The sequence below is a fragment of the Pantherophis guttatus genome, chromosome 1 (genome assembly GCF_059756535.1).
Source record: "Pantherophis guttatus breed Tessera chromosome 1, ASM5975653v1, whole genome shotgun sequence".
Lineage (NCBI taxonomy): Eukaryota > Metazoa > Chordata > Lepidosauria > Squamata > Colubridae > Pantherophis > Pantherophis guttatus.
The window spans coordinates 112,689,076-112,714,296 of record NC_142063.1 but is presented as its reverse complement, the minus strand read 5'-3'; the positions used below and the strand labels follow the sequence as shown (position 1 = coordinate 112,714,296).

The window sequence follows — 25,221 nt, the reverse complement described above, 5'->3', positions numbered from 1 at the left end:
TAACCCAGATGCAGCTGTCAATGAAATCGAGTTTGACACCCCTGCTCTAAATTGTCTTAACTGCTGTTTTTTAAAAATTATACTAAGAAACTTATTAAATAAAAGATGTTAGTTGCTAACTATTGTTAGCTGCATAACAGGCTACCAAAATTAAAGGAAAACTGATTTTTAAGCATTTACTGCTTGATTCTGCATCCATTTACGAAAGCTGAAAAGGTTGGCAGCAGAGAGATAGCAAGTTCGCTATTCATTGTATGTGAATCTAAACCATGTCATGTAAATCATGTGAACTTCATTTAGTTCTCAGTGTCTGTTTTTCTCAGTTACTAATTACTACATTTACTACCACATGGGAACAGACTGCATTTTGTTTCAAATGAATTATACATTCAGAAATACCATGTGATATAGACTCCTGGAAGACAATGAAGGGTTACAGTTTTGGAGTTTGAAAACTTTCCGCAGGACTTGAATCCTTCTCCCTACATCAGGGGTGTCAAACTCAATTTCATTGGGGGCCGCATCAGGGCTGTGGTTGACCTCAGGAGGCCAGGCGGGTGTGGCCAACTGGGTGGGCATGGCCAACTTATTGCCATTCACTGGGCGTAGCCAACTGGCTGGACGTGGCCAGTTGACACCACTCCCCAAACTGCTGGCATGTTTCCTCTTCACATTGGGTAGACTGGGCTGAAGCCATGATGGCCCAATGTTCCCTCTTCACATTGGGTAGACTGGGCCAAAGCCATGCTGGACTGAAGTTTCCTCTTCGCATTGGGTAGACTGGGCCGAAGCCACACTGGCCCGATGTTTCCTCTTCGCATTGGGCAGACCGGGCTGAAGTGACTCGGGCCAGCCCCTTACATTTTCCAGGACGGCCCCGTGGGCCGGATCCAACCACGTCCAGTCTGCGGGCCGTGTGTTTGACACCCCTGGCCTACATATTCCCTTATATATTTACACTATGGGATTTTTAAATATTTGGTCTTCTCAATTGGAGTGAGTGATACATGGCTTCTCAAAGGCTGTTAGTCTGCACTTCTTATCTTTTCATATTTGGCTGGGTTGATTAGGAAAGATGGGTCTTGGAGGTAACAGCATCTGGGGTATGGACATATCTTGTAAATACAGAGGGGAAAGAATGCAAATGGAAATACAAAGGCAAATCGCATCAGGATTTGTATTCCACTAAAAAAACCATTGATTTAGCAAACTGCTCACTGTTTCTTGGCTTTAGAATAAAGCCTACTAAGTATTCACTGACAATAGCAAGAGCTGTGAAGACCAAGGAAATATTTGTTATCAATAACTTAAACCAGGGGTGAAATCCAGCAAGTTCTGACAGGTTCTGGAGAACCGGTAGCGGAAATTTTGAGTAGTTCAGAGAACCGGCAAATACCTCTGACTGGCCCCAGAGTGGTGTGGGAATGGAGATTTTGCAATATCCCTCCCCCAGGAGTGGGGTGGGAATGGAGATTTTGCAGTATCCTTCCCCTGGAGTGGGGTGGGAATGGAGATTTTGCAGTATCCTTCCCCTGCCACGCCCACCAAGCCACACCCACAGAACCAGTAGTAAAAAAATTTGGATTTCACCACTGACTTAAACCCTGTTCTTTGCCAGCCACCATGCTCTGATTTCCACCTATCAGGTGACAACATTCATATGACAATGACATTCTTCAGTTGCACATCCTTCAGGTGAGGTGTGGCACATTCAGAATAGCAATTCATTTGCTGATCTCATTCTATGAGTACGCCACCTTTTCCAATTCAAAGTAAGCCAGTTGGCAAGATTTATTGTAAAATACTGAATTTAGAAAAAGAACCTCACTCAACATAAGGGGAAACATGTAACAATGAAGAGGGAAAACTATTCTGACATTTTATGACTCTTGTTAATCTTTCCCCAGATGTCCTGCACCTGCATAAAAAATTAGGATAAAAATGGCAAGGAAAGAGATTCTCCAAAGAGATTCAATTTGCTCATCTAGCTGGAACTATTTATTAATACCATCATATATTAAAATGTACAATATGTACATTCAGATCAAGAATGGCCAATGGCTAAATGGCCTAATGTCCTCCTAGGCTGCATTATATGTTTGATAGGTACTGATCAGAGGGAGATAACGAGTGTCCCTGCCCACTTCTATGTCTGATAACAAGATTAAGTGTTTGTCATTAACTGAGATCCATTCTTTTACTGGAGTTTAAGTATCAGTTTTCTACAAAACGTTCATTAAATTATTATAAAGATTATTCTGTTTCTGGGTACTCTCAATTTCCTTGCTAATTTTAGTGAAATAAGTTTTTATAACTAATCAGCTTTCTAAAGAGAAAAATGTTTAGGGCCAGTTTTTTTTTAAGAGGGGAAAAAAAACACCCAAAGCAAGGGAAGGGGTGGGTCTATGGAACTGCTTGAGATTCATTTGTGACATTTGTGAGATCCTTGTGAAAGAATGGATTAATTAGCCTTTCTCTTGTCCGTTTATATTGAAAAGTTTTGTTTATACCACAGATTTTATAACTGGTGTACTATTTTTAGGGTTGGATGCAGAGGTACTTTGGATTTAAAACTTTGATTGTTGGTCTATTCTGTACAGGGTTCACCAGAGAGCAGCACTTAGGTCTGGTTAGTCCTTGGTTGGGAGATTTTAGGGAATCCCAGTTGTTGGCTAGATTGAATGGTTGAAAAACATCCTTGACAGTAACAGTGGCAAAACATCTCCTTACTGTTGCAAACAAACAAACAAAAACTGTGCCCGAGTGTCATTGACTCAAATGAGGTTTTTAATCTTCATTCTAAATTTGTAACATATAGAACTCTTTTTAAAAGGTGCAGATGTGATCTTTGTCAGAACGAATAATTTGCCTGCTGACTTCAGACATTAAGGCCTTATTATTTCAGCCTCCTTTGGGCCTGGAAAGGATAAATGCATCAACACTGGATACAAGGAAACCCAGATTTCTTTTTAAATATAAACCTAAAGGTATTGGCTTTTCTACTGTTTGGGCTAGGAGAGTGAGAGTATTTAAAAGCTGTAGCTTCTTGAGAAGGAACATCAATTGGACTAAGTAGCTTGTTCTTATTTAGTGGAAGCTTTTTTTCCAATCAATAAGCAAATGATGCTGTGCAGAGAGGACCACAATCCCCCAGAGCTCAAATGAAATTCATCTATAAACCAGGAACAATGTAAATGAAGAGAAAGCTAGAGGCACTTTCTACATAGAGCTTTGGCCTCGTCACTTCTCTTAGGCGATTTGAGATGCTTGGGCAAGATAGACAGATTCCTATTGTCCATCTCTCAGGCTTTACCTCTCTCAATGCCGCAAAGCCTTTGTAGGGATATTCCACCATTTCTCTGGAGTCTCAAAATAGAACAGAGGGCCATTTGGCCATTAATTTATGTAGTGCAGTTGAGCCTTTTAAATAAAGCTCCCCAAGACAACCATGGAAGGAAACAAGAATGGGGAGGGAACCATGCTTTCTTTTTTTGGCACTTCCTCATTAATTGGAGGGGAAGAGTTGCTCAGGCTATTCAGCTGGAATTCTCAAAATTGCTGCCTTAAATGATTGTAGGCTTTTCTCCGATGGTTTTTAGATGTTGAGCTGATTGGTTAGGAAGTAAAAACACTGGCTCTGTAAAATTTTATCTCTATGCCTCTCTCTATATATCACTATGTCTATCTGTAAGACAAGAGAAACAAAAATGAATAAATGAATTTGTTCCACAGTTCTTAAAGGCCCCGTCTGGCACTATCTATCATGCTCTTTCGGTAGCAGACAAACACATTTTACTTTTACTTGTCCTCTTTAAAGTCATTTTTGGACACTTCTTCCTTATCTTTTGTTCTCTTTGACTCTTCTGGATTTCATCATAATCTTATTATATGAATGCTGCATTTTATGATATTCTGTATCTTTATTTTTTAGAATTTCTTTGTAAACCACTCTGAGCTTTTTTTTTTTTGGATAAATATATAATTTTGAAAGCACCACTACCATCACTGTCACTATTGGAGTCCCTCTGTGAGGGAGACAGGAGGTTCCAAATGTGATAAATAAATTAAAAAAATAAAAATAACTGCCTACAATTTAATTAGCATGGATAGAAAAAAAATTCTCCCTAGCTCCAATGATGGAAAACTGTTTAAGGTTGGCATCGATAAAAACCAGCACAAAGAAAACATATTGAGTGGCTTGCCTAAAATTGATTATGTTGTATATACGGGTATCATGACATTGTTGTATTGATAAATCATCATAATGTGCATGTTTCGGCTGAAGACTGGAAACACTGCTATATAAATCAATTAAATATTGGACCCCATTATTGGAAATCTTTGACAAAAGTATTTAGTGCAGCCTCATTTATGCACAACTGAGTTCAATCTCTCTTCAAAATGTCTATTCCCAATTCAAGCTGGACAGATCAATCCATCCAGCTACTTTTTTCTTTGGTAAATAAATGGAAAAATCTAGCCTGGGGGAAAAAGCAAGAGATTGTTGTCTCCTGTTCCAACAAAAATCTATCTTTTAGAGAAAGCATCTATGAAGAATAGCTGCTATCTCTGTTACACTAATAAAGCACTTAAGGAATATTTTAAATGTAATAATTAATTTAAAAAAAGCTAGAAGGAACGTCATTAAACACCAACTTGGATAAGATCCTGCCCTGAAAAATATTTGTCAAGCTGTTCCCTGAAAACTTCAGAACATCAGATATTACTACCAATGTTACATTGCTCAAATGCTGATGTTAAAGTTAAAATATTAAAATATTCTACCAATATTTTGCCAAAATATTTTCTAAAATGAAAAGCCTTTGCACATTACTTTCTTTGATTTCTGTGAGTAATTCTCTCTTCTATTTTACTTCTAAATAATATTTTTCCTTCTTCTTAATCTTCTTCTCACTAAATACATTAATTGCCTCTGATTTTTCATAATGTAATTTACCTTTCAATCCTGCTACCATTCTCATAATCATTATGTTTATTTGCAACAAAGTTTGATAGACATTATACTATCAAGGGTACCTCATCACTGTCTATTAGCTCTATTTGGGAATATATGCATATCTAAAGACAACAGCAATTATTAGTAATTAACACTATTCCTATATAATACATTTATAAGATGGCTCTATGATGGCTCTGTTCTCCTAACACTACAGACACCATTTCTTGCAACAGTGTTTATAAAGCTGATTTACCGAAAGATTTTTAACAAGTTTGGACCTGTTATGCTGTTTTAATTTTATGCACCTTGAAACATAATTATGAGGTAAGGTTCACTAAACAATGTATTGTTGGCTAAACCAATTATCTCTATGTGTATGTGAATCTTTGATCTCAACTATTCCTGACTATCAGTGAAAGAAAGCAGAATATATTAGTGCTAGTAATATATAGATGTGTTTGTGTTTGTATTGTCAGTGATGTGCAGCTAGATGTAAATATGAGTGGAGTGTTCAGCTACTGGAATATAAAATACAACTTACAGATTTTCCAGGTGTGGAAACACACAAGACAAGTACAGACATGTCTATATACTTCATAGTATTTACATACTCCACAACCTCGCTTTGCTATGTCCCATTTAGATCAAAAGATGATAGAGAGAGTATTGTACAGGCAAACCAAACGTAAAGGATAGTTGACGGTACCCCATTCCAAAGAAAATAATGGACTTTGTCACACCTCTTGATAAGGGAAGAGCAAAGCTTCGGATTATTTCTCCGGGCTTGGAATTTAGAAACTGTCATCAACAGGGAAAGTATTGAAAACAGATTAAAAATAACGCACACTTCAAACTGCTCTGACAAATCTTCTTTTACAGCTCACAGCAAGAAGGACAGGCAGGATGTCATGAATAAGAAAACCAACTCTTTGCGAAGGAGAAGGAGGCAGCGAAGCACCCCTTTCAGAGACATTTGCCAGCTCTCCTGTAAAGTCAGTGCACAAAAGAGATTTTTCCTTTAGCCCTTAGTTTTCTTCTTCCCACTCAAGGCAAAATTATTCTAGGGAGAAGAGGCAGTTCAGATCCTTCAAGAGTCAGTGGCATGGCTCTGTCCTTTATCAGCAGAGGTGATCAAACTGCACTCCACAGGCTACTGGCAGACTTGTGGCTGTGGCTTCTTTCTTCTAGCCCCTGAAGCCCCCAATTAGCTTCTGAAAACTTGAGGATGTGATACAATTATACAATTCTACTGCCACCCCCACCCTCCCCCCGTGTTGCTCAAATGATGCAGAAAATTACATTACCCGGACAGAGAATAAATTAGAAGATTGTCTAATTTGACCCTTATTCTGAGACCTTGTTCTCCATATTCTAAACACTTAATGCTGTACTTGTTTTCTGAGAGGACAGCAAAGTCTTTATCTGTGGCTGTTAAGTGAAAAACATCTGAAGATTTTCACTGAGCATTTTAGAAAGGTTAAGAAATGAAACTGCATAAGGACTAGAATGGTTGCAATAGGTAAGAGTAAGGAAAACCTCCTTCTCTGGAATTAGGAAGTGTCTTTTCTGTACTGAGAGAATTGACTCTTCCACATCATGTTGCCAGTTCTGAGGAGTTTAAAGAAAGAAGTTGCTTCTCAACAAAGGACAGACTAATAAGGCAGGCAAATTATTGGCTTGTCTGCAATCAGCTTGAAGCTAACTGCAGCACAGTTATCAAGTGAACGTTCACCAAACTGAACAATAAACAAATGCAAGTCACACAGAAAGAAAGTGAAAAGAGCAAAGAAACTTACAGGAAAGATTTCATATCCAAGCCTCGGTTCCGAATCTGCCCCACCATATGATCCCAGCTCCCAGGGTTGGAGCGGCTACGGCCACCAGCTGTCCTCTGCTTGGAGCCAGCGGAGGTCCCTTGCCGTGACTGCCCACTCCGACAGCCCCGAGGGTTGCCAGTGGCTGAGGTGGAGCTGGTGTGGGACTGCAGGTGACCCAGGCTCTGGCTGGTGGTGGGCTGGCTGTGGCTGGGGTTCTGATGCTGGCTGAGTGGCTGTTGGAGGCTCTGCTGGCGCAAGAGGGTGCGCGGGCGCTGGCATTTCGGGTCTCCTGCTGAGGTGGGGATATACTCAAGGGTAGTGGCTGTGGACATGGTGGAATCCTCAAAACTTACGGAGGTGGAGGGCAAGGAAAAGGAGAAAAAGGAGAAGAAGGTAAAGGGGCAAAATTGGAGGAAGGAAAAGCAGAGTGTTAAAGAGAAGATGCCCCAGCACAGCATTCTCTCAGCCAGGCATGGTTGGAAGCGACAGACTGTCCTTGGGAGCTGTGCCTCTAATTCTGAATCTTTGGCAGCGTAGGTCTCCTGCCTTGTGGCCATTTTGTACCCTTCCATGATCACAAGATCCTTTCCAGTCTTGGGGTTCAGCATGAGAGTGCTCACAAGCCACTTCTCTTTTTCCTTCTCCCAAGCTTGTAAGGAGAGTCAGAATGCCAATCCTCATTTCAAAACTAATTAGACTGCTTTCTGAAGGCAAATTCCCTGGTGCCTGTGCTGGGTTGCTTGTGACATGTGACACTTTCCACAATTGCTTTCCCTATTGGCTCCCTCTGAAGCTGTTCCTTGAAATGGTGGAGATTTTCAGAACTGTCACACACCCTGCTCTGTTTCCCCCACCCCAAGTGAAGTTGCAGCCCCATCTTTCTCTTGAGTAGGTGTAGCACTGTCCTCCAGAGCACATCATAATATTCTTAGGTAATTACATGTAAAAATGGTGTCTATCCTCTTTACTGTCAGCTTTATATGCTTTTGAGAACTGCCTGATAACCAGAAACATACATTCTACAGCTTGTTGGAAAGCCCCAGGAAACAGTGACATCCCTACAACTAAGGCAAGGTTTTTTTATTATTATTACAGGAGTGTTGGGTTTAATGTTGCTGTTCCTGAACACTGTCCTATCTCCTTTTTGAGCAAGGAAACTGAGGCAACAGTGTGAGGGAAGAAGTAGCTTTGCTGCTAGCATGTCTGTTTCTTCAAGCTTCTGTCATTGCCAAAGAGTTGCTAGAATTAAAGGAAGACAAGATGTGTTAGCAGGAGTTTCACCATTTGTTTCCTATTTATGAATGACACTCTTCTGTAGCTACTATCCCCCTGTTCCCATCTGAGCTTAATTTTGGTCAGCTAGGGAAAAAGAAGCCAAGGAAAGGGTTCTGTAGAACTATGAGTATGTATCTATAAGTGTTTCATTTTAGCAGAGGAGTTAATGAAGAGAAGATTTAACTAATTGATTTTGCCCTAGCTCTCTTTGAAATGGACTTTGTTTACTTCTTGACTGTTTGGTAAGGACCAGAGCTTAACACCACAGGTTTCTTGCCATCACATCTTGCTCATCCTCCTAAAGCAACTCAGGAGCACATCATAAGGCAGAAAAATCTGGGCTTAAGCTTTCCTCGTAACTCTTGATAGTAAATAGCCCATTGTCTCTTGTCTGAAAAACAGTGCTACTGTTTTCTGGTGTGGCTCTACCTGACTGGATGACATTTACAGTTTTTGATCATAGGGCTATCTCTATGGATTCAGACAAATTGCAGCCTCCGCCCCCCCATTATGGCCGTTAGTGGATTTGATTTGGAGGTCATTTTGCATCTCACAAAGTTATACATTTTCGTGCAATATTGAGCATATACTCAGTGAAGAATATCTGCAGCCAAGAACAGCTTCTCAATGAGTGCACCTACATGATATACATTTTTAAGCAAATCTCTTAAGAGGCAGGTCTTTTTTGAAAAATGTAATGCTTGGAGTGGCCATTAGGAGTCTAACTACACGTGATATACACACATATCTCTATAGAGAGTGTGAGAGAGGCCCAGGGGTATTTGTCTGAGTAAGAATTACCATTTCAGAAAAGGAAGCTGGGAGTCCAAAAGCAGAGGGAGTGTAAAAGGTCTGCCTTTTAAAAACACAAGGAACCTGGATGAGCCTCTTGGTGAGGCAAATATAATGAAGAAATGGCACACCCATCTTAAAATACTTAAAATAACCTGTATGCGTTGTCAACTGTATTTTCGAAAGAGACTTTTCTAAAGTCATGAAACTAAAATGGTACTGAGACCCTTCTAATAGGTGTCTGCTCTATGTATGAACATTTTCTTGAGCAGTCAGTCCCCCCCAACTCATAAGCCAGCTACCTATACAACAGTCTCTAAATTTCAGAGTGCACTAACTCTAGCATGTTGTAATGCTCTCTTCATAGCAGTTCTGGAGGACCAATACAAAAATGTCCCATATGATCTGAGATTGTGGCCCTATGGAAAAGGGATGATTGAAACCACAACTCATGTCCTGTTATATTGTACCCTCTATGAGGATTCATGGAATCATAATTCCTTACCTGGTAAAATATCTGAGAATTCTGATCTCTTTTATTATTATCAGATCAGTGTAGGATACAGCTTCTTTAATTCTACTATATTATCTGTAAAATTGGGCAGTCTTTGGCTGCCCATTGATGATCTCACCATTAACTGTAATATAGTATTATATTTTGCTTTGTTCTATTTATTTTAATGTTTTAATTTTTAATTCTGGTCTGTGACTGTAATACAGATAGTCCTCAACTTACAACAGTTCATTTAATGACCGTTCAAAATTACAACGGAACTGAAAAAAGTGACTTATGACTGTTTTTCAAAGCTACGCTCTTTGCAGCATCACATGATCAAAATTCAGATATTTGGCAACTACTTCATATTTATGACAATTGCTATGTTCCAAGGTTATGTGATCCCCTTTTGTGACCTTCTGACAAGCAAAGTCAATGGACAAGTCAGGTTCACTTAAGAACTGGGCTACTAACTTATCAACTGCAGTGATTCACTTAACAATTGAGGCAAGAAAGGTCATAAAATGGAGCGAAATTCAGCTAACAAATGTATCACTTAACAACAGAAATGTTGGGCTCAATTGTAGTCATAAGTTGAGGACTACCTGTAAAAGATTGATTGATTGACTCTAATAGATGCATCTGCACATAACGTGTAGTTAGTCGCCTAGTTGGGAAAAAAACCAGGAGGGATAGGAGGGAAAAATATAAGATGGCCACACACCTGTAGATGTGAGTGAACTCGTGTAGGTATGATCTGTAGCCTGTGGACAGTGAAGCACAGGACAGAACGTATAGCTTGAAAGGCAATACAATAAGTACAGAAAGCTGTCACAACTAACCACACAGGACAAGCCATTGAGTAACACAGTGCACAACATAGCTACCCATACAGCCAACAACAAGAGAAAAACAGGCATGGTTGATCATAATGACATAAGACAACGCAGAAGGAAACATGCAGGGATTATAAAGAATTCAAGATCAAGGCTGTTCATTTACTATGCAGCTGCCTTTGCATATTTTGCTAGGAATTAAATATGCTGTGCAAGTTTTAAATTATTGAAATATCGGAAGAATGGTGAGGGTGGATGGGGTGAGGATGTCACCTCATATCAAATAACTTCATCATCTCCATTGATTTGCCTGGGACTCAGACAGGTTTCTTCCTCCAGCCCTACCTGCAGGGCTGAATATGGGAAGGTCTATATACAAAGCTATCTTATACATCTATTCTTGCCTCAAATACTACATCCCCCCCCCCAAAAAAGCTCCAATATCGAGATCAATGGCAGATTGCAAGGACCATTCATCTGCATCGTTTATTTGAAACACAGAATATTTGTTTTGGTAGAATATGTTTCCATTTAGCGTCTTTAAAAAAATAATACTGTGTTTCCCCGAAAATAAGACCCTGTCTTATATTTTTTTTTGAACCCTAAAATAAGCGCTTGGCCTTATTGCCATGTGCTCAAAAGCCCGATTAGTTTTATTATCAGGGGATGTCTTATTTTGGGGGAAACAGGGTAATACTTGAACTCTATTTATAAACAACCATGCTTGCAAGTAAACTGAAAACTGGACTTTTGAACAGGCCAAAAAGAAGTATGGAAAATGCACGACCAAATGTAAAGCAGCAGAATACGACGGAGTGGTTGAATAAGCAAACTGGTGAAATTATTCCGATTAGGAAAGATACTTTTGGGTACAGTATTCCCTGAAAGGCATGGCTAGCCATTTGTCTGAGTATATCACAAAGGCAGCCAATCACTGATACAGGAAGATGAACATGTGAAAGCAGAGAGGAGCACAGTCAGCTGATCACCCACCAGTCTTATTGCTCCTAACGTTTTTTTCTAGAGCAGCCAGATGGGGTGAGTAGTCACAAAATAGTCATATGTCACTTGTGTATAAAATAAAGCCAAACCAGTTCTTAAGTATAACTAAGAATATTCAGAAACTAAGATCTCATAGCAGTTGGGATCTACCCTGTTTTCCCCAAAATAAGACATCCTCTGATAATTATTTATTTATTTATTTATTTATTTATTTGTTTATTTATTTATTTAATTTCTATACCACCCTTCTCCCGAAGGGTGTACACTCAGGGTGGTGTACAGCCTGATTAAAAGCACAAAGACAGACAAAATTTAAAAATAATTAAAATTATTAAATGATAGGCTCAATTTAAAACCCCAAATTTAAAATCCCATTTTTAAAAACCCAATTAAAATCTTTACCTTGATAGCCCAGCCTGGCGGAACAACAAGGTTTTGAGGGCACAGCGAAATACACGGAGATCAGAGATTTTACGAATTTCTGGGGGCAGCTCATTCCAAAGGGCAGGGGCTCCCACAGAGAAGGCCCTCCCCCTGGGTGTCGCCAGCCGACATAATTTGGCCAATGGCACCCTAAGGAGACCCTCTCTGTGGGAGCGGACTGGCCGGTGGGAGGCTACTGGTGGCAGAAGACGGTCTCGAAGGTATCCAGGTCCAATAATAAGCCCAATCGGGCTTTTGAGTGCATGGCAATAAGGCCAAGCGCTTATTTCAGGGTTCAAAAAAAATATAAGACAGGGTCTTATTTTTGGGGAAACACGGTAGCATATTTTGCCTGCTGCTGACCCTGGCCTGAAACCATCTTTACTCAAATCAGCAGAATTGCTTAGGGAAATCATAACAAAATAATGGTTGACTTTTTATAGGGTGAAGATGTGAAGATAGATAGACAGATAGATAGATAGATAGATAGATAGATAGATAGATAGATAGATAGATAGAGGCAGAGAGAGAAAGAAAGAAAGAACTGTGAAAATCTTTGTAAGAAATGAGTTACATCTCTCTCCATTTCTTACTTTGGTCCAGGTTTTAAGTACTTCTGCTTATGTACTGGCTGCCTCTAGCTTAACCTACTCCTGCTTGGCAAAGGCAGAAATCAGCCTTTCTCCTCCCTGTTTGCTCCACATGTAGTGACCTCATTTCTGTTTTTTTTCTTTTTTATTAAATCCTAAATTAGTTCTGCCTCTCAGTCATAGGAAACTAAAATTGGCTCCCCTGAGCTGGGAGTAAGCAGAACACATGCATTTCTATCAAGGTAATGATGGGTAGGAAGAAGCCCCAGTGCTCTAAGGTCTGTACCTGCCACACCCGGCCCTCTGACATATATAACAGATACTTCTGATGGCTCCCATCCAGTTTCTATCACAAGGCCACTGTGCAAGCAGACAGACAGAAGGGCTATATCTCAGACAGACAGACAAAGCACAGTAGCACTCAGTCACAAAAACGCACATGCCAGACACCGAGACAAGAGTCTTCATTAGGAGGGATATATATATCTATATATATCAGGTTGATTTACTCCACAGAAAGTGCTATATGATCAAAAAGCCTCTAGGTCTGGGACTAAATGTCTGGAAAATATGAATATACTGCTTATGTATTCTTTTACACCTTGGATAAATACTCTCTTCCCCAAATATTCATTTACATTTTTGGCATGATAATAAATGGTGACAGAATAGAGGGAACCTGGTTTTTTTTTGCTTTGAAATAGTCCTGGAAGGTATCACAAATCCAATGGTTTTAAAAGATACAGTCTAAGAAAGTAAACTGAGCTACATGTACATTCTGGGTAGCTGTAAGACCAGCAATTGATGGTACTGGTAGTCTTCAGAGTGAATGATTCTGTGGGTACATATATCTCTTAGGACAAATCTTTGCTTCCCGTTATGGGGATGATAAAATATTCTATCACAGGAATAAGAAATCTTCCAACTTAATCTAATCAATCCAAGCCACTTCTGATAGGGACATGTATTTCTGATGATATTACTCTGTTTAGATACCATGATCTTGCAGTTGAGAATAGAGTGGGAAACAGCATTACAAAACAACTTCCCTCACACATTTCTGTATTCATTAACATATATAAAGCTATATCTTGGAAGACCTAGAGATTAGAAGAGCTGCCCAAGGGATGCTGATTCCTTACAATTCCAAAATGATCCCAGGGCACACGTTGTGTAAGTTAAGCAGATCACTGCTTTGAGAGGAAACCACAGAGATCCTATATTGACCATGCTGAAGTCCATGAACTCTATCAAGGAGTTGTCACATATGCTTAAAAACTCTTAAAAGAAAGTTTCCAAATTGTTGGAAATGAAAAAGATCCAGCTTGAGGAACCTTTTGCTGAAACTGGAATTTAGAGACACTAGTCTGATAACGGGTCTGGTGGGGAGGACAGACAGTAGAGCAAGATTTACTGGGTCACTGACAAATGTGTTGGACTCCATGGATCCTGAGAAGAGCCATAATGTAATTGTGCAAGTCATAGAAGCAGCAAGGTGAGCTTGGCTATGGTGTCTCCAAGCTTACAAGCCCTTAATACTGATTTAGCAAAGCACATTTCATTCTCAGTGGGCTAATGAAATATAATCATTTTGAAAATAACGATTGGCAGCCTAGAAATATCCATGATAAAATCATTATCCTATTACTTCGTACAGCATGAGATTTGTATGCTGTTTCCATCAAAGCAGCACATGCTGATATGGAAACTGCCTTTGCCCCAAAATGTGTCTTTGCCTCAGGGGTGGGAACTATGTAGCACAAGATATACCAAAGCTCTTTCATCATGTGCAACTTTCTCCATGTATAACTATTAATAATTTGCACTTCAGGTTTTTAGGAGGTTCTGAGGAAAAGATTCTGGAGTGGCCATCCCTCTCTAGCAAGACCTTTATTTCTGCCTGTTCTCCTTTCTACTAGCTTGATCTTTCTTCTTGGACCCAATCCGTATTGTCACACATAGAGTAAGTGGAGGCTGTTTCTCTTGTCTTCCTTTACTTAATCAAAGCACGTGAACCACAAAGGCAATAAGAGGAGTAGAGTCTGGCAATACTAAAATTGTAAGATGTTGACTACCAGTGGTCAACCAGATGTCTGGTAAATTACAAGTTATCTTAATGATTCCATAAAAGAATCCTTACTAAGAGAAGGTTGGCCATTAGGGTTTAAGTTTATATTTAACACTAGAATTTAATCAGACTCCACTTCCATTGTTTCTTTCTTCCTTGTCAGATGCTTTTTAAAAAAGTGATGAAAATAAGGAAGCAAATGCAATAAATTATGGATAACTGAGATATTTTCCAGTCTCTCAATTTCCCCCCCGTTTAGTTACAAGAAATTTATCTAACATCAAATGTACAACCCCTATTCCAGGTCATCAGTCTTTGGCCTGTGACTAAGAACATAATGCGATAATAGATTTCACAGATAAATTCCTTAGAGGGAGTTCCTTAGGGAATATCTGATACAAAAAGTGCTTTACTAGTCAGTTGTTCCTTCTCTTCTACAACAGCTCACCAGTTTTGAGATATTGCAATGAGATTCTCTTGCAAAAGAGTAAACAATGAAAGCTGGATTCAAGCTAGATTTAGAAATTGATGGATTACATGAACCCTTTTTTTTTTGTTCAAGGTACCGAATGATTTTGTGACTGCAGAAGGATGGGAATAAATCATATGACTAAAGAGTATACTCTAGAATTATGTTGTGGTTCACAGTATATTTACTCTAAAGGACCCAGCAATATAGCTGTTGATGAAAAAGCTGCTGTCTATCGAAAGACTTTTAGATTGACCCAACCAGAGACCAGCTTTTACATGCTTATATATGTGCAATCTATCTCAAAGCATTAAAAAATCAAAAAGCTCTTCTCTCAAGCCTTTAACCACCTTTTTTTTTTTTTTGGGAAGAACACAACCACCTGCCTCAAGATTTATTTATCCCCACCACACTATGATCATTCTGTTATAGTGTCATTATGACAGCCCTTATATTTTTCAGTGCTTGTCTGGGCTTCAGTAGAAAGATCATTATGGGATTTGGACATGTTTATCTTCCATGCTCCTAGCTGCAATGCCTCTGGGGCCAGCAGGACAGGTCATGCCAGGCCTGGGATGCACTCTCACTCACTTGGATAAGCTGAGCTTCCCTGCTGCTAGGTGGCTCTGCACCATTTGCCATCGGCCTCTCCCCGCCTTCCCAATGCTGGGCTCGCTGTGGGCAGACACGCTGCTCTTCATGCCGTCCTCTCGGAGCTGCTGCCTCTCTCCGTGGCATCCTTCTCGCTCTCCTGCCAACCCAGCTGTGGCTGAGGCAGCCAACTTTGCACCTGACAGCAATGAGCCACTATGGTATGTCAGGAAAGAGAGGTGGCAGGTGGCAATGAGAAGGAGGTCACATGAAGAAGAGGAGAACAGACAGAAAGAGAGAGAGAACGAGAAAAGAGAGACAGACAAGGGACAGACAGACAGACAGAGAGAAAGAGAGAGATCAGCACTGCAAAAGAAAGGGCCAATGAGAGCCTTTGTCCCAGTCAAAGGCAGCAGGCAGCCCTGGCTTGTGAAGTTATGATTGCAGCCAAAGTTAATTCCATAGACAACGAAGGGTTGAACAATGGATAAGATCGTTAGGAGAGGCACTGTGCAGGCGAAGGGAGAAAAAAAAGCAATGTTAGTGAGAGAGCTTACCACTACCATCACCACCACCACACAGTGCAGATGCAGAGAATACGCTGAGAGGGTGACCAAAACGGGCAACCCCATCCTGTGCTGCAGAAAAGGAGTGGGTGGGTGAGGGAGAGGAGAGCCAAAGGAACCAGGGTACAGGGAGGGAAGGTGCTAACCTTTCTCAGTGAGTTGCTAGGCATGGTTCTCAAACCACTGGAAGCACCATATAAGCCTAGCAGGGGAAAAGCCTGGGCTAAGACCTTAAGTAAAAAAGGAATGCAATGGCTTTTGAAATGGATTTAAGGGTTTAAGTTGGTATCCAGTGCCAACCCTTTCAGTTGGCTGAAATCATAATGGATTTGTTAGGTCCAAACCCACCTTTTAAATCGGTTGTATGATTGACTACTTCAAATTTTAATGAGTCAATTATTTAATCTGGTTTCAACAAACCTACCAGCACAATATTTTTCCATTTCACTGGGACCAAAATTTGAGCCCCAGGTAATAGGAGAGTTCCTGGAGTAATGGAAACACAAGTCTGATATTCCAAGGGTACCAACCAGTAGTTGTGAACCACTGAAAGAGCAGGATAGAAAGAGAAGGGAGGAGGGGTTGCTCGTCTCCATGGCCATATGTCCATGGGGAGGGAGTAGAGTGCAGGGGAGGGGAAGAAGAGGAGGGGGAAGAGGAAAGCAGGGAGGGGTAAGTGGGAAAGAGGTGTGCATATACTCACTATGTATGATCAAATCAGTTAAAGAGAGACTCACTTGAGGGAAAGTCGTGGATCACCATATGGGGCGTAAGGTGATATGTTTAGTATAAACTCCTTGGGAGGGTAGGAACTCCATTTCTGCTGCACTGTGTTGTCATTGTTATTCCAAAAGTCTCTGTCTAGATCACTAGATCAGCCGGTGAGAGGGGAGAAAAAAAAAACAAAGGGAAATACAAGAGAGAGAATCTAAATTCCTGCAAGGGGAGGAAGGAGAAAAAAAAAATAACCCAAATGAGAGACAGCAAGGTTAGTGTTGACTTCTCCTCCTGTGGAAGGTAAAGCTCTGTGCCTTACACCCATGTGTCCACACAAACACACATACACACTCAGATGATATATAGGTAAGGCAAAGCTGAAAAAAGATAGGAGCAGGCATCTCCAGAGCTGATGGTAAGGGAGAACGAGAAAGAGAGAGAGGGATTCGTGTTAAAGAAACCTCTGTTAAATGATTCTAAGACTGTTCCCTCAGGATTCTACTTTGTCTCTTACCTGTACTCTTCCTTTTGGGGGGACAGGATTTTTGCCTTTCTGTATTTTTTTCCATCCAAAGTGGGTAGTGTGGAAAACAAAGCAGTATCTTGGACAATAACTTTTTATAAAATAGTGGGAACATTAGCTAGAACTATTGCTGTTGTGCAGAGAATGAATCTTTTCCGGTTTCCTGTGCAGAATTTGTGCATCAAACTGGAGAAAAGCACCTCTTTGCCCAATTAGCAAAGATCCTTGAGAATAAGTTAATTGGCAAAGCCCATGAGATAATTTCCAAAAGAAAATTATCTTTAGTAGTTATTTAGATTTCTTTCATCAGATGTATAACAAAGTGATGGTGGAAAAACAGCATCAAGGTTATGGAGAAATCTTAGTCAATGCTCAATTGTCATACTGAATCTAGGATCACTTCCACAAATGGGCTTTGCAGCAGTTGAATCTGTTCTGAATCTAATTGATTTATGATAATAGTTGTATTCCAGATCCAGGTCATTTGCATGTACCTGAAATTGCAGATCAAGCTAGTATTTTTTTTTTTTACCTGGACTGCTACTGCTTTGCATTGACTCCATTCTTCTATTGCCATTCTTCTATTCTCTTTCCTTAACCATTCTCCTGGCTCATATCTCTAACAACCTTCAAATAAGTTCAGAACCTTCAGTGTTGCTCTTGGCCATTTTCAGGTGATAAGCACAAACACAACTGTGGGTTGGCTTCAAATTGTTTCTGAAGGAATGGGGAGGAGCAATAGTGGTCCCTTGAACAGGAAAAAGAAATCTTAATTGAAGCAAGAGGCTGGCTTGGAATGTTCTTCCTGTCCTTGTCATTACAGCTTTGGAACATGGGAAGTGATAAAACTTTAGGTCCTTGTCCTGAAGAAGAGGCCTACACAGCCTGGGGGACGTGGCATTTCCTTGTGTAGATCTTCTGCTCAGCTGTGCAGAAGGAGCAGAAGATCTCCTTCTGCGGAAGGAGGGTGATCTCCCTCAGGCTGGAATTTGTGGGCTCATAGTGCTTGCTAAGTAGGTTATATCACCCATTCTGTAAACAGCTAGAGCCTAACCAACCATCTCCTTCTGAATTTAAGAGTGCCTCCAATGGCAATTGAGTCACAACATATGAGATTTCACAATAGCTTTTGAAGTCAAGTGGTTGTCTAACAAATTCATTAGAGACATCAAAGGCTCTTTGCAGGCTATCTGCTTGCATCCACTTCTCTTACCACTCACCTAGTGTCCTTGCCATTTGCAGGAATTAAAAGCCTTTTGATGGCTTCTTGAGACATGTATAGAGGGAAGATGAAAAGCTTGCTATAAAGGACGGCTGAGTTCATCAAAGAACTCAAGGTCCACCCACAAGATACCAAGAATGGGGGGGGGGGGGCGGGGAATGAAAACTGTTGCAAAAAAGTAGAGAAACCAACCACTCCATTATGCCTGCCTGCCTGCCCGTTTCCTTCATCGTGTGCAAGTGCCTTTGGGCCAGAGTTTTTGTAGAACCTTTCAATATGGAGCTAAGATGTGAACATTTTGCAGCTGCAGAGTGTTGTTAAAAAGAGTGTTTCTATTCACCTTTGTAACTATTTACTGGCAAGTCCCTAGGAAGAAAGGTTTTAGGGCTATTGTTTGTAATGGTCTTGTTCTACCCTCAGCATAATTATCTGTGACCTCCAGATAAGTTACAGAGATCAAAAGCACAAGGGAAATAACTATCAGGTTCACATATTTATAATGACCTTCGAGTATGGCATCCATTGGTCTGATTTAGCTGAGGGACTGGCTAATAGTGTCACCTAGAACCATAAACTACTGATGAGACCATGCATCCAGGAATTAACAAACGACTGTATATATGAGCACATATCTTCAACATACATATATACATATTTTTCACACACACAACCACATAAATAGCTATATATTATACACAATTATAAATATATATATATATGCACAATTACATATAAAGGCATGCACAAACATGAATGCACACAGAGGGACAGAAATTTTATCAACTGATTTTATCAACCCATCTGAAGATGTACAGGCAGAATTGCAGGTGTCCATACTTTTTAAGGTAACACTTCTTTTACCAAATCACCATATCTCCAGGGCCAATAACCAAGGTTCCTTCATCCAGCTTTTCCATTGAACGTCATCAAGCAAATCTCAAAACTCTACAGCGTTCTTTAGTGTAGAAAATTAGATTTGGGAATCCCATAGGCAGATGTCAGAGAAGAACCAAGGGAAAGCTTGTGTGATTATATCAGAAGGTGAAACAGCTATTTTATGGAAATTATTACTTAATCATGCTTTCCAGAGTGTAACATTTTTAACAATTCCTGAAGATGAGATTATATTCAGTTCCACTGCAAGGGAGCTTAGATATAAAAAATTCAAATTATGGGACCATGACAGAGAAATATTATTTCACTGTGATCTGTTGCTATGTGCAATGATCATAAAAAATTAACTCACCTTAAAATATCCTTGCAATATGAAGTAAAATAATTGGGTGAATGATAATCCATTGTCAGATGAGCTATGTTTAGAATTATATTGCTCTATCAAGGAAATAACTGAGATAACCATAAGGGTTTCTAATATCCCACTGTTTGGTACAATAGCATCATATGCCAGAAGAAGATTAGTTACTATTAACATGTCCTTATTTTGTTTTCATATGCAAGGTCTAAAGGATAAGTTTGTTTCTTTTCTGTGTAACTAAACCTGTACATCTAAACCGCTTATTACAGAGGCTTCCATATAAACATCTATGGTTGCATAATAATCTTCTCTATTCCTCTGGATGCTAACTTTGACATTACAGCTGGCCATGAGATTAAGTCCTATTGCAGGAATGGGAACATATGGTTCAAATGTTGCTCAACTACAATTTTTAGCACCCTTCTTTATCAGCCATGTTCCCAGTGCTGCTTGGAGTTGTAGTCTATTAAGATGTGGAGGACCATAAACTGAAAACATCAATTGACTGCTCTTCCAGGTAGAGAATTTATCATTTGTCAAAAGATGGAAGAAACATTAATCTTTTCAACTGACCAGAATGTAACAAGTGAGAATGGCTTACACATTAAATAACATTGGGCATTTCTTAGAAAGCTTGCCATCTGTTAATAATTGGGGAAGAAGATACCATCTGAAAAAGAAGGATGTGTCTAGATGAAAAAGGTTAACCATTTACAAATTGTTTGATAAAACATGCAAAAGAGAAAACAATTTTACAACATTTGCATGTGTTAGTTTTTATATACAAATGAACAGTTTTGAAATGGTGCCTACAAGACATGTTTTACAATAGCAGGAAACACTGTTGGGGTGATTTATGTTCAGCTGATTGTTCATGTCCTAACAGTTAACAGGAAGGTCTCCCTTTTTGGACTATGTTTAAAAAAAGAAGATAGGAGATTATGATATGGGGAAGTGTTAATGGAACAGATAATAATTGTACATGGAATGGACCTGGGCCAGGATGGAAGGCAGATGGATAACAAGAATTAAATAGATTTTGAAATCGTGAGGTACGCAGTAACCCTAAAATAATGAGATATGGGATATTATAAAGGAAGGAAGGCCACTATCTAGGTAAGTCAATATGCTAAGCTAATACAAGGAAAAATATTAGTATGCTGAATAATGAAAGAAAGTTATCTGATAAGGGAGTCAAAGAACAATGTGGTCTTTATGGAAAGAGAGGAACAATTAACCCAAAGTGAACAATATGAATAATGTGCAAGAGTATAAGGAGTATAGCTGCATGTACAGTATATTTGGTATAATAAGGTTGTGGAGCAGATAGGAATGTGATTTTTGGACCACTGGAATCAAAATGACTGGAAATGCCTTGTTTTCAGATACAAGGTAGCTTGAAGGTATAATATTAAACCTATCCTTGTGATGTAGCTTTATGCAATCACCAACTCAAACACCTCAAACCCATTCACTCCAATAGTTCCTACTGGGACTTACTTAATGGCTTTCTTTTCACTCCGGCATCGGCTGGAATCTGGAGTTCCCACAGTCTCCAAAGAGTTTTTATAACGCTTGCCCTAAAATGAAATGAAAAAGAGATGTAGAAAATAAATATTTACTTGAAAGGAGTAATTTGGGAGTGACCTCTAAAAAAGCATTCTTTAAGGGAAGAAAATTCTACCATAAACCCAGTGGTGAAATTTGAACAGGATTACTACTGGTTTGCTGGCTGCGCAAGCGTAGTGCGCACCACGCACCAAATGTGAGGTGTGGGCCCACGCATGCACGCGTACAGTGTACACCAAAAGGAGGCTTGGGAAGGTAAATAGAACAGTATGCGGGGTATGTGTGTGATCAGCTGTGGCGCATGATCATCAGAGGCTTTTAAAAAACTTTTTTAAAGCATTTTTTTACGACCGGCTCACCTGAGTTGTAAAAAAATGCATTTAAAAGGTTAAAAAAAGAAGCTCAGACGATTGTGCAGCACAGCTATGATTGTCAGAGCCTTTTTTTTTCTTTTAAATGCATTTTTTTACTACCGGCTTGGGCGAATAGGTAGTAAAAAAATGCTTTAAAAAAGTATTTTTAAAAAAAGGCTCTGACGATTGTGCGCCACAGCTGTGATCGTTGGAGCCTCTTTTTTATTACTTTTTAAAAGCATTTTTTACTACCTATTCACCCGAACCGGTAGTAAAAAAATGCCTAAAAAGTAAAAAAAAAAAAAAAGTTCTGACAATCAGCTGAGTGACGCACGATTGTCGGAACTTTTTTTTTTTTTACTTTTTAAAGCATTTTTAACTACCAGTTCCGGAGAACCGGTAGTAAAAATTTTTTTTAAAAAAAGTTCTGACGATCGCGCATCGCTCAGCTGATCATCTGAACTTTTTTTTTTTTTTTTACATTTTTTACTACCAGTTCGGCGAACCAGTAGCCTTTTTTACTACCGGTTTGGGCAAACCGGTAGCATTTCACCCCTGCATATACCTGAACGACTGCGCTCAGGGAATCCTGACCCAAGAAAGGCCGCAATTGGCACACAACCCAAAGTTGTGCAAAGGCTCTCCTAGCCATAACTGCCACCTGCTCTTAGAGCAGGAGTCACAAGTCCAGGAGAACCCCCTGGATTGCGGATCCATCTGGGGCAGTGCCACCCCATTCAGAGTCAAAGAAGATAAAGTCCCAGATCCCCCATCCAGGTGCCCACAACCTCCATTTAGGAAGAAACTCAAGACTGCCTTGCCTTGAGTCTTTTTTGTATATGAGGAAGGGAAGGGAAGGGAATCTGTCAAGATTTCAAGATGCTGTTGATATAGCTCATAACAATGAAGTAGAGTTCCAGTAGTTCATAGGATGACTGTTTACTGACCTGGCCTACTTTGAAGGACTAACATTAATCTTCTAGTATGTACTGAAACTTTCTGAGTTACACACTGAATGAAACACGGTTTCTCTTTTTTCCTTTATTTTTATTGCTTCTAAACTAAGACAGAAGCCTGCAGGAGTTCACCTGTCACAGTTCCCTCTGCTGGTCTTCTGGAAACTAGACTGAATCCTATTCACAGTGAGGGATTCCACATGCTACAGAAGAAAGGGAAGTCTCCAAAGACCAAACTTGTTTTCCCTACCATCACACCCACAGTAGGGAAAGAACAAGCCATTTTTGGATTAATTGAACTCTAATTAATTACGTTTGCAGTAACAAAACACATGCCATAAGATAATGAAGTCTGCATTTTCTTCTTAATTAGGTCTTGATTACAAGACCACTTGGTTGTGATTTCTGATGGCAGGTTCAGTGTGCTTCATGATTCTAGGGGCAGATAAGAGACAATTATTGCTAATTAGGAAACCATTAGCAGATGAAAGCACAGGTGTAGAGGGAAAGCAATTCTATGCTACTCTTTGTGCATGTTCTCTGCTGCAAAATGAGTAATATACTTCACTTTATCTTAAGGCATATCAGGCATCAAACTCAAAACATCCTCCTTCTTTGGCTAGGAGGTTTGATATCAAACAGCAATACTTATAACATGAAAGGATGAAGCTTCCAGTGAGGGTTATGGTGGACTATAACATCTCCAGAGGAGCTGAGAGTTGTTATGGGCAAGAATTCTGGCTTGAGGGTAGTTGCTGACCGGTGAAATCTCTCTGGGTCAAAGAGAGACTGTGAGATAACCCACAGTCCTCATGAGTAAACTGCAGAAATGAAAGTTTTTGCAGTTGTTATGGGAGTTGAACAGCTGGACATTATTGGATTCCATCTATGCTCACAGTAATTAATGTACCCTTTGTGGACAAAGAGTCTAGCTATTCACATTTTAAAAACACCTTTGGAAGTAATTAATCTGCAGATAAAGAGAGATTTCCTTTGCAGCAAAGATTTTTTAAAATTTTTTATTGCTGTTTAAATTAATGACAAAAGACAAATTTTAAAAAACCCATAAAAATACATACATTGTCAATTAAATAAAAACACACGTAGAAAATGCTCAAAAAAAGATAAAAAAGGATATATAGTATATTATTTTTGCAGTGAATAGTTACAATTCAATATATAGTTATTTAAAGTAATTATTATTCCAGTATGTACATGTTTTAATACTTTTAAATAGCTATCTTTTTTAAACCTTTCTATTTTGTAAAAATAAGTCCCATATTTCATTATCCCTGCTCCAGATAGACCAGGATATCAGGTTGTACAGGTAATCCTTGACTTACGACCATAATTGAGCCCCAAATTTCTGTTGCTAACCACGACATTAGTTAAGTGAGTTGATGATTTGAAAAAAATAGATAATAGACAAAGAGCTTTTTTTTTGTACCCATAGAGTGAAATATAATTTTGTACTTGTACTTATATTTGCTGCAGAGAAAATCAGAAGCTCTATTTTGCTTCACTCTTTCTTTTTGCATTTTTCTTTTCTTTTCTTTTCCCCTTTCCCTCTTTTCTGCACTTTATATTAGTTAGTTTTTAATCTTATTTTCAAAAGTCTTAATAAACAATTTTACTAAAAAAATATAATAAGAAAGGATGCTAATTTGATAGCAGATAGCTATGTATATAGCAAATCCAAATTTGAAACGGTTGCAAAGGACTACAATATGGAGCAGAATATACTTGTTGGAAGTATAAAACAATTGGAGAAGTATCAGGCTGGTAAGGATAGGTGGTTAGATTATGTTTCTTTTAAATTTGGAGAAAGTCTTGAGAATCACTGGACTCCAAAGCAAAATGTTATACTGTGGTTATTGCATAGCATGTAGCTAAATCTATTTTTGTATTTGGATTTGTATCCCACCTCGATTATTTTTGCAAATAATTCAAGGTGGCGAACATATCCAACACACCTTCCTTCTCCTATTTTCCTTACAACAACTCTGTGAGATGAGTTGGGTTGAGAGAAAGTGACTGGCCCAAGGTCACCCAGCTTGCTTTTATGGCTAAGGCCAGACTAGAACTCACAGTCTCCCACTTTTTACCTTCTATCTTAACCACTAGACCAAACTAGTTCTCTGAATTTCTTTCTTCTATAGGGCCTATAGATCTCTCAAACCACAAGAATACAATTCCCCTCTGTGACTTATAACTTAAAAAAAAATACAATCAACAAATCAAATTCATAACATTAAAATATAAGACCCTTGTAATAACCTTTTCCATACAATGAGTGTCCTACTTACCCGTGTGCCTACCTATGCAGAATATATTTTTGCATTCTGGAGCCAGGAAGAGAAGAGGCAAGTTTTTTCTTTTTATGTGCTATTTTTAGGGTAAGAACTACACCACCACTTTGTGCTTAAAAAGAATGGTTTAGATGTGTGGTGTAATTTATAAGTCTCTATGTAAAAAGTGAATCTTCCAAGATGTCAGGCTCTGTAAAGTTATGAACTTGGTTGAAGCTCTCCAGGGATTTGAACAACACAGTTGGGAATGGAATCTGTATTGTTGCTCAGTTTGTATCTGGGTGTTTTATCCTTGAGGTGGACAAGCTTCTGCCTTAGTGTATTCTGGGGTTTGAAGTGTGCAGGTATGTTGTGTTGGCTGAAGATCCCCCTGAGCTTTTCCAATATTCCTGAGCTTTTCTGATTTGTGACAAATTCCTTGTGTATCCAATC

At 39.3% G+C, this 25,221-nt stretch overlaps 1 protein-coding gene across 6 annotated transcripts in view; it reads right to left on the bottom strand.

Annotated features, from left to right (window-relative positions):
• Positions 1 to 25,221, bottom strand: part of SYT7 (synaptotagmin 7) — a 256,942-nt gene that overhangs the window by 55,090 nt on the left and 176,631 nt on the right. For 2 of the 6 annotated variants that reach the window (XM_034420188.3, XM_087883376.1), the window contains exons 3-6: positions 21,103 to 21,182; positions 16,623 to 16,754; positions 15,320 to 15,535; positions 6,757 to 7,125 (exon numbers count right to left, since the gene is read on the bottom strand). In XM_034420188.3, coding sequence (XP_034276079.2) covers positions 6,757 to 7,125; positions 15,320 to 15,535; positions 16,623 to 16,754; positions 21,103 to 21,182 — 797 coding nt within the window. The remainder of the gene's footprint in view (positions 1 to 6,756; positions 7,126 to 15,319; positions 15,536 to 16,622; positions 16,755 to 21,102; positions 21,183 to 25,221) is intronic. The other 4 variants (XM_034420189.3, XM_034420193.3, XM_034420192.3 and 1 more) reach the window with 4 other exon arrangements.